Source organism: Sus scrofa, chromosome 6 (genome assembly GCF_054392235.1).
Source record: "Sus scrofa isolate SSC_HxYL_T2T_F1_AM1 chromosome 6, Sscrofa_HxYL_maternal_Yorkshire_Landrace_v2.0, whole genome shotgun sequence".
NCBI classification, from domain to species: Eukaryota; Metazoa; Chordata; class Mammalia; order Artiodactyla; family Suidae; genus Sus; species Sus scrofa.
Window position 1 is genome coordinate 169,223,796 of NC_139388.1, and position 20,928 is coordinate 169,244,723.

The window sequence follows — 20,928 nt, forward strand, 5'->3', positions numbered from 1 at the left end:
TAGAGCAGGAGAGGAGTTATCTCCACTAACTCGACGTGATCATCGTTGTTCGGGGCTGCTGGCCTGCTTGTCTAGGACATGTCTTTAGCCGGATCCCACAACTTGATTTATTTCCACTCCAGGATATCCTGTACCTCCACAACTTTTTAGAGGAGGTAAACAGTGCCCTAGTGGGGTGCCAGAGACAGACTGATCTTAGACTTGAGGGGATGAATGAGACAGTCAGTAATCTTACCCAGAGAGTCACCTTGCTGGAAGGAGGTCTGGTTGCTATGAGCGAGGTAGAAAGGCCAGTGAGCCTGTCCTTCAGCGGGTAAGCCACTTCCCTCCTTTTGGAACCTGTTCTCTGTTGCACTGTGTTTTGTCTGCACCTGGATGACCCTGCCTTCTGGCATATTTGAGAGGCTCCGAATTTGTGTTGTGCTTAATCCTTATCTCCTTTAATCCTTACACTGGCTCTGTGACATTGATGGCACGGGCGGCCCGGCGATCGGCCTGGTTTGGGAGGGAGGTGCAGAGAGGTTCGGTTGCTTTGCCAAGGCCTCACCGCAAGTTGTTGGCAGAGATAAGCCTCCTTTTATGTTACTGGTGACTCATCTGATAGGGAAGCTCCAGCACATATTCCCAAGTGAGGCCTTCTGGCTCTGTTCTTTTTCTTAAGTGATTAAGAGTGGGGGCAGAGACAGTGACAGTAACTAGAGAAGCTTTTTCATTTCCTTAAGCCTAAACTGGACTTTCAGACTTGTCCTGTGTCATCTGCATATGAGGGAGCTCCCGCTGCAGGTAATCTCAGGACAGCTATTTAAAACACATCAGGTCAGACCAGCTCCTCACCTTCAGAGATCACTGAATCCATCCTCTCCTTTTACGTGTGAGGAAGCTGAATGAGATACTGAGTCCCTCCTGCTGACAGATCGTATGGTTTACTGGTTTTCATGTTAGCACAAATAAAACGTGGTGGGTTTTTTTAATCACCTGTAGCAAATACATCGTGCTGGAATCTACGATTATTTTTTAGTAGCCGCAGGACCCATCCTTAAAGATTTCCCTTTAAGACACCAGCATGTGTAGAAATGGAAACCAGAGGCCGGAAACTGTACCAGTAACCACCAGAGCTGGAAGCAAGCCCACGAGCGAAGTCGACCTGCCGCTCACAGAAAGCAGTGCTCGAACTGGCTCTGTCACCGTGGCACCTTGGCATGTTGCCTGGACTTGGCTTTGAGGGTGGAGCCAAAAGACCTGAGGCTCCTCCTCCTTTACAGGGATGTGTAATTTACTACAAAGCTGTGAAGAATAAAGGAGCCTTACTTTAAAAAGCTCTTTTGAACTTAGCTAAACTAAGTGTAGTAGCAGCTAGGACTTTGGGTTGATTGGATGAGCGTTAGGCCTTGAAGGCTGGTTTTCAAGGCTTATAATAAGGAAAACTTGCCAGCCCCCAAACTCCCCAGTGTCCCTCCCTCCTCACTCTGTTTTTCTCTAGAAGAGGAAATTGCTAATAGTAGCATCTGTGCTGCTCTTTGTTCCAACAGCGTCTTACCCAACGTGGTTCTGTGTACAAGTTCTTTGCCTTTTATCCTTCAAAGTTTGTGAAGGAAACAGCTAGAAGCACGAGTTTCAGCTTTGTCTCTCAGGTCTTCCTCCCTCGCTCTCATTCTCTTGCTTGGATTTCCAGTGAAAATGTTCTAAGACCCTGTAAATAAGTTTGTTTAAAAAGTGCTGGCAGGAGTTCTTGCTGTGGCACAGTGGGTTAAGAATGTGACTGCAGTGGGTCAGGTCGCTGTGGAGGCATGAGTTTGATTCCCAGCCTGGCACAGTGGGTTAAAGGGTCCAGCGTTGCCGCAGCTACTGCTCAGATTCAGTCCCTGGCCTGGAAATTTCCAGGTGCCATGGATGTGACCATTTAAAAAAAAAAGAAAAAATGCCAGATGTTGTTTAAGTTTTAACGTTTGCCTTTTATATTCTCTTGTTTGGTTTCCTTTACCCTTTAAGTTGGATGATAGAGCTGCCACTCTGAAGAGAGAGTCTTTGTATCAAGTGACCAACAGAACAGAGTCAGTAAAATCCCAAAGCATCAAGGTAAATAATCGGAGGCTTTCTCTGTAGAAGGAAAAAATGCATCAGGATCCTTCTGCTTCTTTCTCAAAGGGAGCACTTTGGTCTTTTTCGCCAAAACTTCCAGACAAAGTAATTAGTATATTGATAAATAAGCAAATCCTTTATCAGGCACCTGCCCTGTGCCTAGCTCTTTGCTAGGAGCTGGGATGACCGCAGGGAGCAGGACAGACATGTGACACCTATTCTGGTGAAGCTCAAAATCCATCAGGCAGAAAATCATTAACACATAATTGAACAGATAATCTGGAGCATGACTCAGTGCCGCAAAGGAAGAGTAGAGGGTGTAACAGCATTAACAGAAACCAGGAAGGCTTCCCTAAGGAAGTGACTTTTAAGGGAAGGTGGTGGGTTATATGTACTAATGATGGAAACAGAGGTGTAGATGAACTAAAAATGATGTCTAGGAGTTCCCGTTGTGGCTCAGCAGGTTAAGAACCCGACTAGTATCCATGAGGGATGTGAGTTTGATCCCTGGCCTCACTCAGTGGATTAAGGATCCAGCGTTGCTATGAGCTGTGGTGTAGGCCGGCAGCTGCAGCTCTCCTTCAGCCCCTAGCCTGGGAATTTCCATGTGCCACAGGTGTGGCCCTAAAAAGAAAAAAGAAAATGATGTCTAAACTAAAAATTATTTCTTCTAAGATTTCAGGCTCTTTAAGGGATGGGGGGATATTGCAATCTCAGTACATATATAGTCCTTTCAAGCTTCAGCCACTTCCCTTCACCTTGTACCTTCCTTTTTTTTATTCTTCCCATATTGTCGAGATAAGGAAAGCAATCCGCGATGTGCTTTTATTCCCCAGGAAAAAGTTTGTTTTCAGCATACTCTGTGATCAGAGTATTGTTTAATATTATAAGACCTGGGCTAGGATAAATGGAAAGCCAGGAAGATTGTAACTGAGTGACTGAAATGTCATTTCAGATGCACATTGCGTTTGATATGGTCAAGGATGTGAGGGTCACAGGTAGTGAACTTGGAAATGAACCATGTGCCATGCAGTTTTCAGTGCAGTGCTCTCCATCTGTATTTGCTTTTCCTTAATAACAGTTTTGTGTTGTCTAGATAAAAATTACAAATATTAAGACGTTTGTGCTTTATAAGCTAGGCTTTTCTTGAGTTTTCTGTTTCTACCCCCCAAAAGAAATTTTTTTTTTAACTTCACCTAGAGAATGGGCAAGAAAAATGAAAGATCCAGGTAAAAACGTTGAGCCCCCCAAAAAGTAATAAGTAGTTACTACTTGAAAATAGTAGTGATTTCAGCAACAGTTCAGATTTTGACAGTGAATATGAGAATAAACTAGAGCTAATACACACTTTTGGCTGGATTTCCTGGCTTTACTTTCAGACACTTTGTATTTTTGTTACCCCAATGTCTTACTCCCTCTGTCATACCTCATCTGAGCATCCAAACTGAATGTAATTTCTCCTTGCCATAAAGGAATGAAACATTTAGTAGCTAGTTTTAGCTATATACATCCATGTTTCAGCTCCGTAAATAAACTAAGAGGGATCGACTATCCGGTAACTGTTCGTGTAGAATAAGGATCGGGGAGAAATAAGTATAGAGTGAGTAAAAGAAACGTCTCACAGTCAATATTCCAACTAAACATAGGATTAGGACTCTTCACACTAACCTTAGCCATTGAAAGCTGACCTCGCAGAAACCAGACTTCTCTCTTTTTTAGGCCTGCACCCGCGGCAAATGGAAGTTCGCAGGCTAGGAGTCCAGTCGGAGCTGTAGCTGCCAGCCACAGCCACAGCAACTCAGGATCTGAGCCGCATCTGTGGCCTGCACCACAGCTCACAGCAATGCCAGATCCTTAACCCACTGAGTGATGCAAGGGATCGAACCCAAGCCCTCATGGATACTAGTTCATTACCACTGAGCCATGACAGAGGCGCCCAAACTTCTCTCTTCTTCTAAGTAATTGTATTTTGTATATGCCAGTAGATCATCCAGGAATAAGGCAGGGTATAGGGGGAAATTTTTCTTTTTAAGATGGAAGTAAGGACTTGAATTAGAAATATGATAGCTCCTTCATATTCCTAACAGCTCCTGTCACCAGTTGAAAATTATCATGAGGGGAGAGAAGAAAGATCAGGGGAATACTTATGATTTGTTGCCTTTTTTTTTTTTTTTAAGGTGGTAAGAGCATAAAACTCTGCCTCAAGTGATCTAGTCATCAAATAAGATAGGAAAATTATTTTGTTAGTGTGAATAGTTCCTAGAAAACAACGTCCTACTCATTTAGGAAATGGGTGTCTCATCGTCCCCTGGGCAAGGGTACATTTCCTTTACTGCTGACACACGCGCGCCTTCCCCGGCTGCCAAGTGCACACAGTGAATCAGACCATCTGAGCATAATGTTCCCTTAATGGTCTAGGCTCAAATCCAGCCCGACCCTCATCAGCGTTGAGTAGTGCAGATAGCTCCAGTAATTGTCGATTCAGTCCTTCGCTGTGGCCTTCAGAGGGAGCCTGCTGGGGGTCAAGCACTGCAGGCTAAACCGGCTCTGGGAATATCATGAAGAATCAGCGAAGGTCTTCCTTCCTCCTTAAACCTTCTGTGATCTTTGTTTTGGGCAGAAAGAAGCTAGTTCAGATTCTCAGGTATCCAAGCTCCGAGAGAAGCTGCAGCTGATCAATGCCCTCACAAACAAACCTGAGAGCAGCAGGCCTCCGGAGACGGCCAATGAAGGTAAGATAGTCGGGGTTGGCTTCTGACTATTTCACGCAAGCTTGGACAGCTCACCTCCCGCACGGGGACGGGGGAAGGTGTTCCCGCAGGACTGATGGCACCGAGTGGATGATGCCCGAGCGCACCAAGGTGAAGCTGCTCCACTTTGCTTTCATTTAGAAAAAGCCCATTTTGCACATGATTTGTACTCCAGTCTATTAAGGGAAGAATGGGTAATGTTTAGCTGGAAATAGACTTCTCCATGCTGTCTGCATCCAATTATAGGCAAAAATGTTACTGCCATAGCGTCTATTAAACCAACCCAAAATGTTGTTTATGGGAGTCTTCATTTCTGTAAGTGCATAAAATTTACTTAAAAATTAATATTAGCCCTTCTGAAAGACCATTAACAAATAACGATGGGATCACTGGGCTTGAAGGGCCCTTGGCTTTAGGTGGGAACATATCTCATCAGTGTTAGCAGATGCATCAGCCTCTACTGGTGTAAGCGCTTTGAGCATGTAACCAAGGCACTAGATTATGTTGGCTTTGACCCCTACCCACCCACAAGTATTTTCATCTTGGAGAAAGCAATACAACTTCTCTTATTTTCTTTTTAGTGGGGGACAAACTATAGAGAGGCCTTGTCCTAACACTGTGCCTCATAATTGTACAGTAGCAATCTTTCAGCACCAGCTGCTCTGGTGGCACATACCCCAGCTCCTGGGTTGCCAGCTATCCAATGCTGTGCTCAAACTGAAGCTTGAACGCTTCACCTCTAAATGGGTATAACGCTGACTTGTACCATGAGACCATCCGATGGGACCACAGCTTCAGACTTCAATGTGACATAAAACTGATCTTCACTTACCCACAAAACTTCTCAATCCGTGCCTTTAACATCACCTAGTCACCATGCTACTTAATTCTCAGCTGTTTCTCTTAAATTAAGTACATTTGAAATTGCCCTGAAGGTGAACTTCAATACTGGTTGAATTTGGTGTCAGATTCAGTGATACTAAAGCTGTATATTGTTTGTTACAGAGCAAGTACAGAGTTTCACATCAGAGCCATCCACATCGCCAAAACGCCCACGGTCTCTCGGAGGCCAGATTGAGAAAGCTGCTCAACTAAGACCTATTTCCATACCGGGAATTTCTAGCATCAAAGGTAATTTTTTATATTATGAAAAGACAGAGGAAATGTTCAAAGTTAAAACTTTCTCACTCGTAAGATAAAGAATTATATCTAGGAGTTCCTGTCATGGTGCAGTGGTTAACGAATCCGACTAGGAACCATGAGGTTGCGGGTTCAGTCCCTGCCCTTGCTCAGTGGGTTAACGATCCAGCGTTGCCATGAGCTGTGGTGTAGGTTGCAGACGTGGCTCGGATCCCGTGTTGCTGTGGCTCTGGTGTAGGCTGGTGGCTATAGCTCCTATTCGACCCCTAGCCTGGGAACCTCCATATGCCATGGGAGCAGCCCAAGAAATAGCTAAAAAGACAAAAAAAAAAAAAAAAAAAAAAAAAAAAAAAGAATTATATCTAACATTGATTGAGCACTTCCTATGGGCCAGATACTTAATATGCTTTCTATCATGTATCCTGATAGCAGTCCAAGGAGTATTTTTAGTCATGTATTATACCTGTTTACTGATAGGGAAGCTGCCTAAGTCCACAAAGCACATAATTGGTTGAGGCAAAATTCACATCAAGGCAGCGTTGTTACCAATCTGGGTTCTTAGACTCTTTGTAATCAGTGAAAATTGCCAAGAGACCAGTCGAGGCGTTCAGGCAAGGCTCCCTCAGCACGAGGGCGTGAGAACGAGTAACAGGTGCCCTTGTTCTCTCTCCCTGGGGGAGGGTGAGCTGGTCCCTTAAATGGGGTGAGGGTAGGGCTGGACCTGTGGGTCAGACCAGAGTGGTGGCTTAGGTGGTGTGCCCACCCCCTTGTGGTGCTGTGTGCAGGAATCATGGGCAGTACCCTGCTTTTGGTCCCAGCACTTCAGAGTGGCAGTTGGGTTTTGGCCTTTTTGTCTCTTGTGGTTCATAATTTGCCCCATCTGCACATGCATGCAGTTAATTTTAAATCCATGATAGTTTCCTTGCATTCTGTTGCTAGAGAAGGTGGTTGTCCAGGTGCAAGAACTGCAGTAAAGGGTCCCGGGCCCTACATCTCAGCCTGTCTCGATCTGACATGGAAGTTTGTACTCTTAACCATTGCACTGTTTTGTCTCTCCATGAATGTGGGGTTTTTTAGGGGGTTTTTTGTTTGTTTGTTTTTGCTTTTTAGAGCCGCACCCTCGACACATGGAGGTTCCCAGGCTAGGGGTCTAATTGGAGCTACAACTGCTGGCCTACACCACAGCCACAGCAGCGCCAGATCCGAGCTGCATCTGCGACCTACACCACAGCTCACGGCAACGCCAGATCCTTAACTCCCTGAGGGAGGCCAGGGATCAAACCTGCAACTTCATGGTTCCTAGTCGGATTCTTTTCCTCTGTGCCGCAACGGAAAGTCCTATGAATGTGTTTTAGAGTCTTCATGCAGTCAATGAGTGCCTGGTTAGACTCGTGTAAGCAGTAGGAATACAGCATAAGAGCCAGTGTCACTTTCCTCACTCACAGATACAACAGTCTAGTGGAGAAGACACACAAGCAAAGACAGTGCTGTGCTGTTAGCAAAATAAAGTAAAAGTTGACCCTGTTTGTTAGAGTCCTCCAAAAATGGGGAGTCCTTTGGCTGAAAATCAGCAATCTAAACATTAGTGGAAAGGATATGATTCACAGAAAAATGTGTTTGCCTTGCTTCCAGCAGTGTGTTTTCTATCCCTGATTTTGCATTTGCTAAATGCCTGGAAAATCACCCATTCCTGGCACCCCACCTTTGCCTGGCTCTTCTCCTCAGTTTAGATACCTTTCCACCAGGAAACACTGTCTTACCTGCTAGGACTGGATTAGGCTCTACCTGTTTCTGCACTCATCGCATCTTGTGTTTGCACCTGTATAGTGCATGTCACTCTGTTGTAATTTCCTGGGGAGATATAACGTTTTAACTTCACTCCCAGCCCCCAGCCTAGGGCCTGGTACACAGGAATCTTTGTTAAGCAAATGAGTTATCTATAGGCTATAATTGACTCTTAAGGCATAGAAGACTTAAATTTATAGTTCCCTTTTGCAATTACCTTTTTCCCATCCCCAGTTTTTTTCTGTTTTCTGGCGACACAGGAGAGTGTTAAGCTGTGTTTATTGGTGATGCAAGTTACCAACTCATAGTCTTCATTATTATGTCAAGAATCAATGACAATAAATGGAAGACTGTTAGATTAAGAAATAACCTTCTTAATATCTATACTTTAATCCCTAACATAGGCTTCACACTTTTGAAGAACTACATTTTTTAAACGACCTGAGGCAGCAGATTTTTATTTGAATAACACTGCAAAGTGTATCACACATTCTGTAAACCATGTTCCGTATACACACAGAAACATTTTCTAGCTAGCCACTTGGTGGCAGGCATTGGGAACCAGTGTCTCACTGCTTTTCTGGCTTTCAGAGAATTTTTGAGATTTTTATTTAGCTGCTCTGCTGGGGCTGTCTTAGGACTGAAAGTAGGGACTTACTGAAAAGCTTGTCTGCTAAACTGCTTGATAGATTGGGCCTTGTTTCCCTCCCTGATTCAGGTCATTTCCATCCTTCCTAAGTACCAAACAGCCGGAGGCCTGTTGAATCTAGGTGCAGAGTTGAATAAATGAAGAAAGGAAAGGCATTTAGAAAAGATTTAAAGAAACATAAGCCTCATTGACTATCCTCTGGTATTAGAGACTGAATCTACTAAGTCATTCAGTGGGCACACAATCAAGCCCTTTTAAGTGTTATATAAGTAACTGGCCCTCCTAGACGTTCATTATAAGGCCTCTTAGCTGGAGGGAAAGGGGGTGGGGTTGGGAGAGAGAATTGTCTCTTATCACTCAGCCCCCAGCCTTAGCAACCACTGATCTCTCAGCCACCGCCTCTTTGGATTTACCTATTCTCGATACTTCACAAACATGGAATCATGTGTACATGGCCTCATGTGTGCTTCTTTCTTTCAATGTGCTCCTTTCATTTAGCATAATGGTTTCAAGTTTTATCCATGTTGTAGCATATAGCAGTAGCTCATTCCTTTTTATGACTGAATAATATTCCGTTGTATGAATATACTACGTTTTGTTTATCCACTTATTAGTTGATGGACATTAGGATTTTTCCACTTCTTGCCTATTAGGAACAATGAAGATTTGATCATTTCTGTACAGATTCTTATGTAGACAAGTTTTCGTTTCTCTTGAGAGTATATCTAGGAATGGAGTCAATGGGCCATATGATAACTCTTCAACCAACAGTATGCTGTAGTTTGTTTTACAGACTCAGGTTCTATCAATTAACTCCTTTTTTTTTTTATTATTCTTTGTAGGGTCACACCCACAACATATGGAGGTTCCCAGGCTAGGGGTTGAATCAGAGCTGCAGCTGCCGGCCTACACCAGAGCCACAGCAACGCCAGATCCAAGCCAGGTCTGCAACCTACACCACAGCTCACAGCAATGCCAGATCCTTAACCCACTGGGTGAAGCCAGAGATCAGACCTGCATCCTCATGGATACTAGTCAGACTCATTCCTATTGAGCCACAACGGGAGCTCCCTCAGTTGGCTCTTTGGATCTCTGCAGTCCTTTTCACCCCTTCAGCATAAGAATCAAATCTGGAGAATCCAGAAGGAAAGCCCTGGACAGAGAGGAGCCAGTGCATTTGCTTCTCCTGTGATTATCTGTCACTACTGTTTGGGGAGGATAGTGCCCTACAATATTCCTCTCTTTCTTTCTTTCTTTCTGGCCACACCTGCAGCATGTGGAAGTTCCTGGACCAGGGAGTGAACTGTGCCACAGTGGTGACTCAGGCCACTGCAGTGACAGCACTGGATCCTTAACTCACTGTGCCGCAAGGGAGCTCCTCCTCATTTTTAATAGGTCAAGAATTAGGAGTTCCCATCATGGCACAGTGGTTAATGAATCCAGCTAGGAACCATGAGGTTGCGGGTTCGGTCCCTGCCCTTGCTCAGTGGGTTAACAATCCGGCGTTGCCATGAGCTGTGGTGTAGGTCGCAGACGCGGCTCGGATCCCGCGTTGCTGTGGCTCTGGCATAGGCCGGTGGCTACAGCTCCGATTCAACCCCTAGCCTGGGAACCTCCATATGCCTCGGGAGCGGCCCAAGAAATAGCAAAAAGAAAAAAAAAAGATCAAGAATTAGTCTTTCTGACTTAGTGAAATCTTAAACTTACCTTTTAGGAACAAAGTATGCAAAGTAGCTTTTCTTTTAGTGCTTTAAATTCAGCTGAGACTACTTTTTAAACTGTTAATTGAATTTAGCTATACATATAGACATAAACATTTTTTGTAATTCCTTTTTAACAGATCTTGAGGATTTGTTCCACAAGACTGGCCAGGACATGGATGGGAAGCTGACCTACCAGGAAATCTGGAACTCCTTAGGTTCTGCTGTGCCAGAGCCAGAGCGTTTGAGAGCGTTTGATTTTGATGGAGACGGAGGGTACTCGCTCTCGGAGCTGCGAGTAGCTTTAGGTTTCTAGCCTCATCAGGCTGACTTTAGAAACGGTTATACCCAGGACTACCTAATAGCTATTCACTAACAGAAACCACCCTTTACCTACCCATCAGGCCTCCAGTCCTCCAAACTACTGTAGCAGACACATTGCCACCTTTTAACTTGTTTGAAAAAGCTATATAAAAGTTATTTTTTTAAAAAAAGACCATTTTGCTGATACTCAGAAATCTATGATTTCCTAAAACCAGTACGATCTTAATTTTAAAATTTCCAGACAAAAAAAAAAAAGTCAAGCCCTCTTTTTTTTCCCTCTTTCATTTTTTTTTTTTTTTTTTTGAGGGGAGAAGACTTTATCTTTTAAAACTGGAAAATGTGTACAGAGAGAATAAGCCGCCTTTTATATTTCACATAAATTTGCCTTAAATTAGCTGCACTTTATACAGACTCAGAAAATGTCTTTCCTTTGACAGATGGACCTTTTCTGTTTGTAAATATTTAAAATAGAAGAAAGAGTCATGCATATTTTGTGTGAAGTAGGAAGAATGGTTTGAAACAGGATGTGAACAAATGATTCATTTTTAAAAATCTCTGATTTGTTCTGGTAGCAGCTGAAGCTATGTCCCCATCTCCATAGACGACACTTTTAGGTGCTGCCATGGGGGGCGGCCTGGTGCTGGGGGAATAGATTTAGGGAGTGGACACTGAGGGGACAGTGCTGCCTCCAGGCTCAGGAAAGTCAGATTCTGGCTCTTTGTTCTGTCCTCTCAGCTAATCCCAGCCTGTGAACCAGAGAAGTCTTGTTGGGGATTTTCTCATTTTTAATCCTGTTTCAGGGCTTATGAGCATAAAAAGTTATCCGGTGGGAGCTACATTTTCCCCCAGAGTGAACTAGCTTATCTTCCCCCACCCACCCACCCAACTCTACCTTTAAGCTGTAACTGACGCTCGCTCGTCTCTGATATCATCTCTGTTCTGAAAGGCAGGGCTGAAGTCCCTTGGCCACCATCTCAGCTTGGCTACGCAGGAGCTGTAGAGGAAAGCTGTGCCTCTAATTCGGATCCAAGAAACGTGGTGAGATTTTACCTGGGCTAAGGCCAAAAAGGTGGTGAAATGAAACATGTGAAATCATACATCTTCTTAGCATTACAGCTCAGAAGTAGCTAGAAGCTGTCTGTCCAGAGATGCCAAACACGGCAGGCAAGCCTGGCAGCAAGTTTTTCCAAATTTAATACAAGCAGATACAATACTTCTCCCTTTAAATACTTCTGTAGGCCTAGGACTAAAGGCCTCTGGGCTGGAAGGACTTCTTCCTCCGTGTCACAGGTGTGTGTGCTGTGTTGGTCTTAGAAGCGATCTTTGGGCAACACAGAAGGGAAACCGCAAAGCTTGTTCCAGAGACCAAGTCCGGGAGAAACCAGAGACGCTTTCAGGGTCTAGATTCTGTAGTAGAGCTTGTTTCCTTTTTAGCTTTGTCTAAGTTGCCCTTCGGCCGTCAGTGCAGTTGAGCACCCTTAAATATATTTTAAGGGCTGGGTTTTTTCTTTAGATGATTTTTCAGCTTGGTGTTGGCAAACCTTGATTTTTTTCCTAGAAATACTAAAATTTAGTTAAAGCAGGGTGAAGCTTTTCCCGTGAATGTGTCTGCTTACCTCATTATGGCTCATGTCATGTCTCTCTCTCTCTCACAAACATTTTCTTTGCCTATCTGAGCTATTTTACTTTCTTGGAAAGTTTTAAATATAGTATAAAATTAGCCTGGCACTTTAGGTAACTTGAAGATAACTTACTCTTCTGGCTGCCTTTCATGCCCCCCCCCCCTTTTAATAATATATATATATATATACCCTTGCAGATTTTGTAACAACCAAATAAAATTCTAGCAAGAAATTGAATTATACTGCTATATTTGTATATATTGTACCATACATAGTATGTCTGTACCTGGAAGGTATTTTTTTTGAGAACCGATTTATACGAAATATACTTGAGGGTAATATAGCTTGTCCTTTTTAGTTTCAAATTCTTATTCCTAGGCAGATCCTTTGAGGACACCTTAACTCCTTCACTTTTGCATCAATTGTGGTATTTAGTTTATCCTCTGTTCTGCCCACCTCAAGCTTGTCTGTCTGCCGTCATCCCTGAACGAGGAGGGCAGCACCATCCTCTCCCCTGTCAAATTTGGCAGGAGTGTTCCTGCCGCACTGCGAATACCCTTGTCACACCGCCTGGGAAAGTGCCACATCTCCCAGGCAGAACTAGGACATCTTGAACTCCTTTGCGCTGAGTTGAGCGTACTCGTTGGCTTAAAAAAAAAGCATGCCTGGAGTTCCCTTGTGGTGTAATGGGTCAAGGATCCTGCATTGTCACTGCAGCAGCTTGGGTCATTGCTGTGGCACAGTTCAATCCCTCCCTGGCCTCGGAATTTCCACATGCTGCAGGTGCAGCCCCCCCCCCCAAAAAAAAGCATTCCCACAAGCCTATTATTCAGTATTAATTTGGGATTTTTATTTGAAAGTGAACTTACCCAGCCTATGAGTTCTATTAATCTGTAGTCAAGTCTTACCTCCCACACCTCAGCCCTGAGAGGAAGTCTGGGTAGCAGTGGTGGTGAGTCTGGGTTTGGTTTTGATTTCGAATTCTATGACCTCTTCACTCTGGCTGCTCCTAATCCTGCTTTTGTTAAGTTCCCAAAGCAAAGCTTCTTGGTCCTGCTTTTCTTTTGCCCTTATCTGATAGAATGTTTACCTAGAAAGCCTCCTCCATGAATGAGAACGGCAAGAAGGTATTATAGGAAGAGAGGACCTGGCTTGGGGATGACTCTAGTGTCGTGGCCTTAAGGACAGAGACAGGCCTGGCACTAAGGGTTGTGTCTGATACAGCGCAGCTGAGGGACACCCTTCACCTGCTGCTGCCGACTTGCCTCCGTTGTCATTCCCTCACTTCATGTTGCTGGATGGAACCTTCTCCCCCACCCCCACCACCGTCTCGCGGTCACAGTTGAAGATTTTGACTGTGATGGGCTCATACTCATAATGGCCTGCTGTTGATTTGTTTTTAGTGATGCTTTTGTTTGCTACACACCTCATTGGCTTGCTTACCAACGCCAGTTAGATGTGGTCCCCTCTTTCATATCCAAACCAGAACACATTTGGGTATTCCTGAGATTTTATAAAGCGTGTATTGTTTGTTATACGAACCTAAACTACCTTGTTTTCTCATATTAAGAAATGTAAATCTACTTTGCTTTAGTGGAGCTATTTTGGTAACGTTTAAGCAATTTTGGTTCTCTTTAGGGAGCAAATTCAAGGTTTCCACCCCTTGATTTGGGCTTTGCTAATTTCCTATCAGTAATACATCCATTTTAATTTATCTAAATAAAACATTTCTTTTTTCTCCCACTGTGTTTTTTTGTTTTTTGTTTGTTTGTTTGTTTGTTTTGCTTTCTAGGGCTGCACCGGCGGCATATGGAGGTTCCCAGGCTAGGGGTTGAATCAGAGCTGTAGCCACTGGCCTTCGCCACAGCCACAGCAACGCAACATCCGAGGCGCCTCTTTGACCTACACCACAGCTCACAGCACTGCCGGATCCTTAACCCACTGGGTGAGGCCAGGGGTCGAACCCGTGTCCTCAAGGGTGCTAGTCAGATTCATTAACTGCTGAGCCACGACAGGAACTCCCCCAATGTTCCTATGAGTAAAGGCTCCCCACCCCCATACCTGATCACTAAGAAAAAAAATCTGCTTTGATTCCTATTTTTATGGACTCTTTGAACGCAAAGCCTAAACAGATGATGGACATAATGTTGAAGAATCTTCCTGAAGAACCACCTGATTTGGCCTGAAGAAGTGAAGGCTTCAGCATCTGCACGGTCAGGGAAGAGTGAGCCCTGGCTTCTCTATCAACCAGAGAAGTTCCAGTTAGGCCTGTCTTTTATTTTAAGATTCAATATAGGAGTTCCCGTGGTGGCAGAGTGGTAACAAACCCAACCAGTATCCCTGAGGACTTGGGTTCGATCCCTGGCCTCACTCTGTGGGTTGGGGATCCAGCGTTTCCATGAGCTGTGGTGTAGGGCACATACGCAGCTTGGATCCCTTGCCACTGTGGCTGTGGCATAGGCTGGCGGCTACAGCTCCAATTCAACCCCTTGCCTGGAAACTTCCATATGCTGCAGGTGCTGCCCTAAAAAGCAAAAACAAAAAAAACAAACAAAAAAAAGATTCCATATAAGAGCATGTTTACAAGAAATATTTCAATGTCTTTGAAAAGAAAAAGGCTTGAAATTCATTGCAAGATAAGGATTATTTAGAGAGAGGCTGGGGCTTTTTTCACACACACACATTTTTAATTAGCTTTACACAGTTGCTAGATTCTGGAATGACACAATCTCAGTGAACTTTCCTCTCAGGAAAGACTATACATAAGAGCCTAGCTTGTTTACAAATGTGGTAAAATGATTTTCTCATTTCCAAAGTGAAAGGGACAATTTTATGCCCTGGAGCAGAGCTGAGTTTTTCTGCTTTGAACTGGGACCAAAGAGGCAGTGTTATTATCTTTGTCTCTTCTTTTAGGATATCTGCCAGAAAGTACAAAAATTAATATTCCCATACAATGGATCTTAACCTTTGGAGGAGCCATGCGTGAATCGCTTTGAGAAAGAATTTAAAAAAAAAAAATGGATGCATTTCTATGTACAATTTTAAGGGGATTACTGACCAGCCAGCACTTCCCCCAAGCCAATCCATAAGCCAAATTAATTACACCCTAACCACACAGTAAGTCATTTTCCAAGTGTTTTTGAACCAGATATCATTAGGGAAGGGATGCCATGATGTATAGTGGGAAGATCAGGGAACTTTGATGCCAGGCAGACAAATTTGCCACCTTGTTCCGCAACAGAAAAATGATAAGGCGTGGGAGTTCTCTTGTGGCACAGCAGGTTAAGGATCCAGCATTGTCACTGTAGCAGTTTGGGTCATTGCTGCGGCAAAGTTCGATCACTGGCTTAGGAACTTCTGCATGTCGCATGCCATAAGTGTGGCCAGAAAATATTGAAATGGCATACTATACAAAGCAATGTACAGATTTAATGCAATCCCTGTCAAATTACCCATGATATTTTTCACAGGACCAGAACAAATAATCCTAAAGTCTAAATGGAATCATAAAAGACCCAGAATTGCCAAAGTAACCCTAAAGAAAAACAAAGTGGGAGGCATATACTTCCCAGACTTCAGACAATACTACAAAGCTACAGTAATCAAAACAGCATGCCACTGGCACAAAAATAGACATATGGATCAATGCAACAGAAGAGGGAGCCCAGAAATAAATCCACAGATCTCTGTCAACAGTCAGTTAATCTTCAACAAAGGAAGTAAGATTATAAGTAGGAAAAATCTCTTAAGCAAGTGGTGTTGGGTAAGTTAGACAGCCACATGTAAATCAATGGGGTTAGCACACACCATACACAAAAACAAACTCAAGGTGGCTTAAAGACTTAAGGAATGACACCATAAAACTCACAGAGGAGATCACAGACAAAACATTTCTCTGACATGAATCATACCAATGTTTTCTCCCAAGGCATTAAAATTAACAAAAATAAATACAAGAGACTTAATCAAACTTACAAGATTTTGTATAGCAAAGGGAACCATAAAATGTTCTCCCTACAGAATGGGAGAAAATATTTGCAAATGCTGCAACCAACAAGGGCTTAATTTCCAAAATATACAAACAGCTTATACAACTTAACAGCAAAAAAAATAACCCAATGGAAAAATGCACAGAAGATCTAAATAGAGGAGTTCCCATCATGGCTCAGCGGTTAACGAATCCGACTAGAAACCATGAGGTTGCAGGTTCAATCCCTGGCCTCCCTCAGTGGGTTAAGGATCCGGGGTTGCTGTGAGCTGTGGTGTAGGTCGCAGACATGGCTTGGATCCCGCGTGGCTGTGGCTGTGGTGTAGGCCGGCAGCTACAGCTCCAATTAGACCCCTAGCCTGGGAATCTCCATATGCTGTGGAAGCGGCCCTAGAAAAGGCAAAAAGACAAAAAAAAAAAAAAAGATTTAAATAGACATTTCTCCAAAGAAGACATACAAATGGCCAAAAGACACATGAAAAAAATGTTCAACATCTCTGATCATTAGAGAAATGCAAATTAAAACTATGAGATACCACCTCACGCCAGTTAGAATGGCCAACATTAAAAAGTCTACAAATAGCAAATGCTGGAGAGGATGTGGAGAAAAGTGAACCCTCCTACACTGTTGGTAGGAATGTACGTTGGTACAGCTACTACAGAAAACAGTGTGGAAGCTCCTCAGAACTGCCATATAGAACTACCATATGATCCAGCAGTCCCACTCCTGGGCATATATCCAGACAAAACTATAATCCAAAAAGATACATGCACCCCTATGTTCTTAGCAGCACTATTCACAATAGCCAAGACATGGAAACAACCTAAATGTCCACTGACAGATGAATAAAGATATGGTACATATATACAATGGAATACTACTCAGCCATAAAAAAGGACAAAATAATGCCATTCACAGCAACATGGATGTAACTTGAGATTATTGTATGAAGTGAAGTAAGTCAGAAAGAGAAAGATAAATACTATATGATATCACTTATATGTGGAATCTAAAAGATGGCACAAATGAACCTGTCTACCAAAGACGAACAGAATCACGGACAAGGAGAACAAACTTGTGGTTGCCACGGGGGAAGCGGGTGGAGAAGGGACAGAGTCGGAGGTTGAGGTTAGCTGATATAAGCTGTTATATGTGGAGAGGATAAATAACAAGCTCCTACCGTATAGCACAGAGAATTATATTCAATGTCTTAGGATAAACTAGTGGAAAAGAATTTTTCTTTGGCCACACCCAGGGCATATGGAAGTTCCCAGGCCAGAGACTGAATCTGAGCCACAGCTGCAATCTACACCACAGCTGTGGCAACACCAGATCCTGAAGCCACTGAGTGAGGCCGAAGATCAAACTTGCATCCTTATAGATACAAGTCAGGTTCTTAACCCACTGAGCCACAACGGGAGCTCCTATACTTCCATTTTTTTAAGTGCCCTTGGAAACTGTCTCTTCATCTGTGAGAGGAGGGTCATGATATCTGTTTGGCAGTGTTCTTGTATTAGAAATAATGTAGAGACAACCACCTCGGAAGGCACTACATCATAGATTTAACAATGCAATTCAAGCAGCCATGCAGTGCGACTCATGGATTTCATGCTGACTGGTTTCGGCCACTACGAATCGCCGCGGCTCAAGCATCTTCAGCGGTTATCACTCTTGTTGCAACCGTGCTGAACATCCGACAGAATGGCAGTGCCTTTGGGGACCTAGCCCAAGGTCTGGCACACATTTTCTGGTCTTAAATACCAGATGGAGGAATGTCGAGCCCATCACAAGTACTGATTCAGTGTGTCTCCCCGCAGCCAATCCTCAGTTCCCATGGATGTGAGACTCAGTGAGTTTCAGCTTGATTTGCAAAGTGGCCCTATCAGACATTGCCCTCCTAACAAATGAGACACAAGGCAGCCTTGGACTTTTAAAACTCTTTCACTGTTTGACACCCAGATGGTCCCTGGTCTCTGGGTCAATACCACCTCCCTGAGGTCAGCTTCATCTCCCGAGCTCCCCCCATCCTCCGTGAGAGGCAGCTCCAATTCTGGAGCAAACGGCTTGGCCCTTTAGCAGTGCCCCCCCTGGGCCAGCGTGGGGAGGGAATGGAAATTGGCACTCCTTTGGGGACAGGTGGCCAAAGGGTAGGAGACCGAATGGTTCAGCATTGGGGGTAAGTTACACAGGGAGAAGGCAAAGGGCACCTCCTCAAAGACAATGGGGAGTGGGGAGCTGGCCTGGGGCCTCGGCCTTGGGGAAGGCAGGGGCTGCTGAGGGACCAGCTGCACTGCAGGTTGTAGGGGGATGGCGGCCTCCACCTTGGGGCTGCCGTCTTGAGCAGCGTAGCTCCTGCTCTCAGGGACGTCCAGCTCCCACGGACGATCTGAATTCTGGGCATCGGTCTCAGTCTCGGTGGCAGCAGGTGGGCCCGTGTTGATGGCTGCGTTCATGCCATAGTGCCGTCGCTTATTAATCCAGTACAGCAGCGGGCTGTAGGTGAACGTGGCTGCCCTCATCACCTGCACCCACTCCTGAGCACGTTCTTCCCGCCGCAGGTTCTTCCTCCGGTGCAGAAAGAGGATGCAGCCACCGGTTATCACAGAACACAGCCCCAAGAATCCAAAGTACAGTGACACCCACACTGAGGAAGGCAGTAGGAAAGAAAAAAAGCCAGCTGGCTGAGAGCTCCAGATGGGGGCCTGAGCTGCTGCTCACACGTCTCTTTATCAACCTTCCCATCCATTTAACCACTCTCTCCATTCCTTCCTTTTCTCCTCATTGACCTGCCTCATCATTCTTTTAGTCAATCAAAACAAGATTTCCAGGCAGTTTAAGAGGCCACCCTTAGCCCTTCACAGATGAAGAAAGCTCCGTTCTAAAGGGGTATGATCTGTCCAGGCTTCATCAAGCCTCTGGTTCCCACCCCTGGCCCCATCCAGTCCTTCCAAATGAGAAGCCTCACTAAAGGCAAAGCCATTAAGAAAGTAAAAGTTTGCCGGTGGATGGAACACCGATGCCCCACCCCGCTGCACCACACCCCTGACCTTATTCGGCCGCGATGGTTCTGGGATATTAACGCTGTCCCCTCAGGGTGGACAGAGTGACATGTCTTGCCCTCAAGCAATCCGTTTTCCAGAGGAAACCATGTCCTAACCCTTAACACTCTTCTGTGCAGGAAACCACTACCCCATCCACACAAAAGCTTTTCCCTGAGGGTCTGCCTCCCAGTCTAAGCGCACAAAGCAAGGAGCAGGGACTTGGGGAGGGAGCACATTTACCACCAGGGAGGCTGCGGTCCTCCCACCGGGCATCCATAAGGTTGAGCCTTGGTACCTGGCTGATGGCTCTGGGGAGGGAGAGCTCACCTACCCATCTGTCTAACCAGTAGAAGTCCCCAGAATGCCGGGGCCCCATTGTTCCCTAAAGGCGGGTCACTGGGTTCTGAGCACGCGGCATCCAAGGGCAGCATTGTGACGTCTAATGGAAGGAGGGGACTCCACCCGTGGGTTTCCTGGGCATGGTACATTTCTACTGCTTCTACCGGGGACTGTCGGCCCCGACCCCTGACCTATAGAGCAGCCCCCGGGAAAGGGCCCTAGGTCCCTCAGGGGCTTATCATTCCCTCGGCTTTAAAGAGCTGTCAGTGGATACCCATCCCCGGGGGACTGGTGCAGGGAGCACGCAGAGCACTGGGCAACCCTGCCCTTAAGTCCTCCAGGACCAAAGAGACAACCCACTCAGGGGAACTGTGTGGTCAGCAGCTCCTTCCTTTACAGCCTCTCTTTAGTTTCATTACCTTCCTTCAGCAAGTGCTGGCACATATTCCTGGGCATGAGGCCCTATGGGACCTCCCGGCCTCTGGCCCTACCTCTCTTTCTAGCCTCACCTTTCTCCTCGTCCTTCACACACCTCTGCCTTCTGACCAGGCCAGACTCCTCAACAGCCCCTGCTTACTCAACGCTGCTGGAGCTTTGCTCCTACTGCTCCCCCACCTAGGCGTGAGTACCCCTCCCCATGTCCCCTTCCACCACCACCCCCAGCCCCACTGAACAGCTGCTTATCCTTCAAGGCTCAGCTCAATACCATCTGCTCTCTGACAAGCACTCGTTCGGTTGGCATCCCAGAATCCCACCACCTCCAGTTGGAAGGCACTTTGAGACTTGTCTAGGCCAACTCCCATCAGATGCTTGGCAGATCTCCCCTACCCAGCACTGATCCCTGGGGAATTGCTTGGCTCAGTGACTTGCTCACACCTTCAGAGGCACCTTACAGGAACTCAGAAAATCCTGCCCTAATTAAGCCCAAGTCAGCCTCCCCAGAGGTTGCACCACTAGGACCAGCTCAGCCGCTTGGCTTCTTGCTTCCCTCTTTCAGGCCCCAGCATGTGACTTGGGGCACTAATTTGCACAGATTTCCCTCCAGGTTCCACTTACTCTGGGCTCCCCCCACTGGCTCCAGGTCACCAGCTCCCGCTTTGCAGACTCCTTTGCTAGTTCCTCCTGATCTCTAAATGTTGTGTGCCTTCGGGTTCAGTCCTCACCCTCTATCTACACTCCTTTCCTCCGTGATGGTGCTCACACGCATGGCTTTAAATATCCCATCTACACGGACAACTCTAATGCTGTATCTCCAGACTCACATACCCAAAAGGCAGGTTGAAAGCCCTCCTGGCCAGTCTATTAAGTGATCTCAAACTTAAGATAAGTTATCGCATTAAGTTACCAGGTCCCCAACCAAACTCCTAATCCTCCAGCCTCCAAGAGCCACGCCAGCCTTCCTCCTCACTGTAAATGGCAAGTCTCTTCCTCCAGCTGTTCAGGCCTGACCGTCACCCTTGATGTCTTCAATTGTCTCACACCCACATTTACCCCAGTAGCAAAATCTTTA

The 20,928-nt window shown here is 45.3% G+C and overlaps 2 protein-coding genes across 12 annotated transcripts in view; one reads left to right on the top strand and one right to left on the bottom strand.

The window, feature by feature from the left end:
- EFCAB14 (EF-hand calcium binding domain 14) overlaps positions 1 to 13,792 on the top strand; it is a 43,405-nt gene extending 29,613 nt beyond the window's left edge. For 4 of the 10 annotated variants that reach the window (XM_021096709.2, XM_021096711.2, XM_013999426.3 and 1 more), the window contains 4 exons: positions 1,990 to 2,076; positions 4,700 to 4,811; positions 5,835 to 5,960; positions 10,244 to 13,792. In XM_021096709.2, coding sequence (XP_020952368.1) covers positions 1,990 to 2,076; positions 4,700 to 4,811; positions 5,835 to 5,960; positions 10,244 to 10,419 — 501 coding nt within the window. In that variant the 3' untranslated portion in view covers positions 10,420 to 13,792. Of the gene's footprint in view, positions 1 to 1,989; positions 2,578 to 2,695; positions 4,812 to 5,834; positions 5,961 to 10,243 lie in introns of all 10 variants that reach the window. The other 6 variants (XM_021096710.2, XM_021096712.2, XM_013999427.3 and 3 more) reach the window with 3 other exon arrangements.
- A 4,168-nt stretch (positions 13,793 to 17,960) lies between these two features.
- TEX38 (testis expressed 38) lies at positions 17,961 to 19,436 on the bottom strand. 2 transcript variants are annotated; one of them, XM_084965749.1, is made up of 2 exons: positions 19,411 to 19,436; positions 17,961 to 18,682 (listed from the first exon to the last, which is right to left on the bottom strand). In XM_084965749.1, exons 1-2 carry the CDS (start codon positions 19,412 to 19,414, stop codon positions 18,111 to 18,113), a joined length of 576 nt encoding a protein of 191 aa, XP_084821875.1. In that variant the 5' UTR covers positions 19,415 to 19,436; the 3' UTR covers positions 17,961 to 18,110. The 2 variants fall into 2 exon arrangements, with proteins under 2 accessions (XP_084821875.1, XP_003482142.4); XM_003482094.5 differs by having other exon boundaries at positions 19,320 to 19,436.
- Positions 19,437 to 20,928: the final 1,492 nt, after the last annotated feature.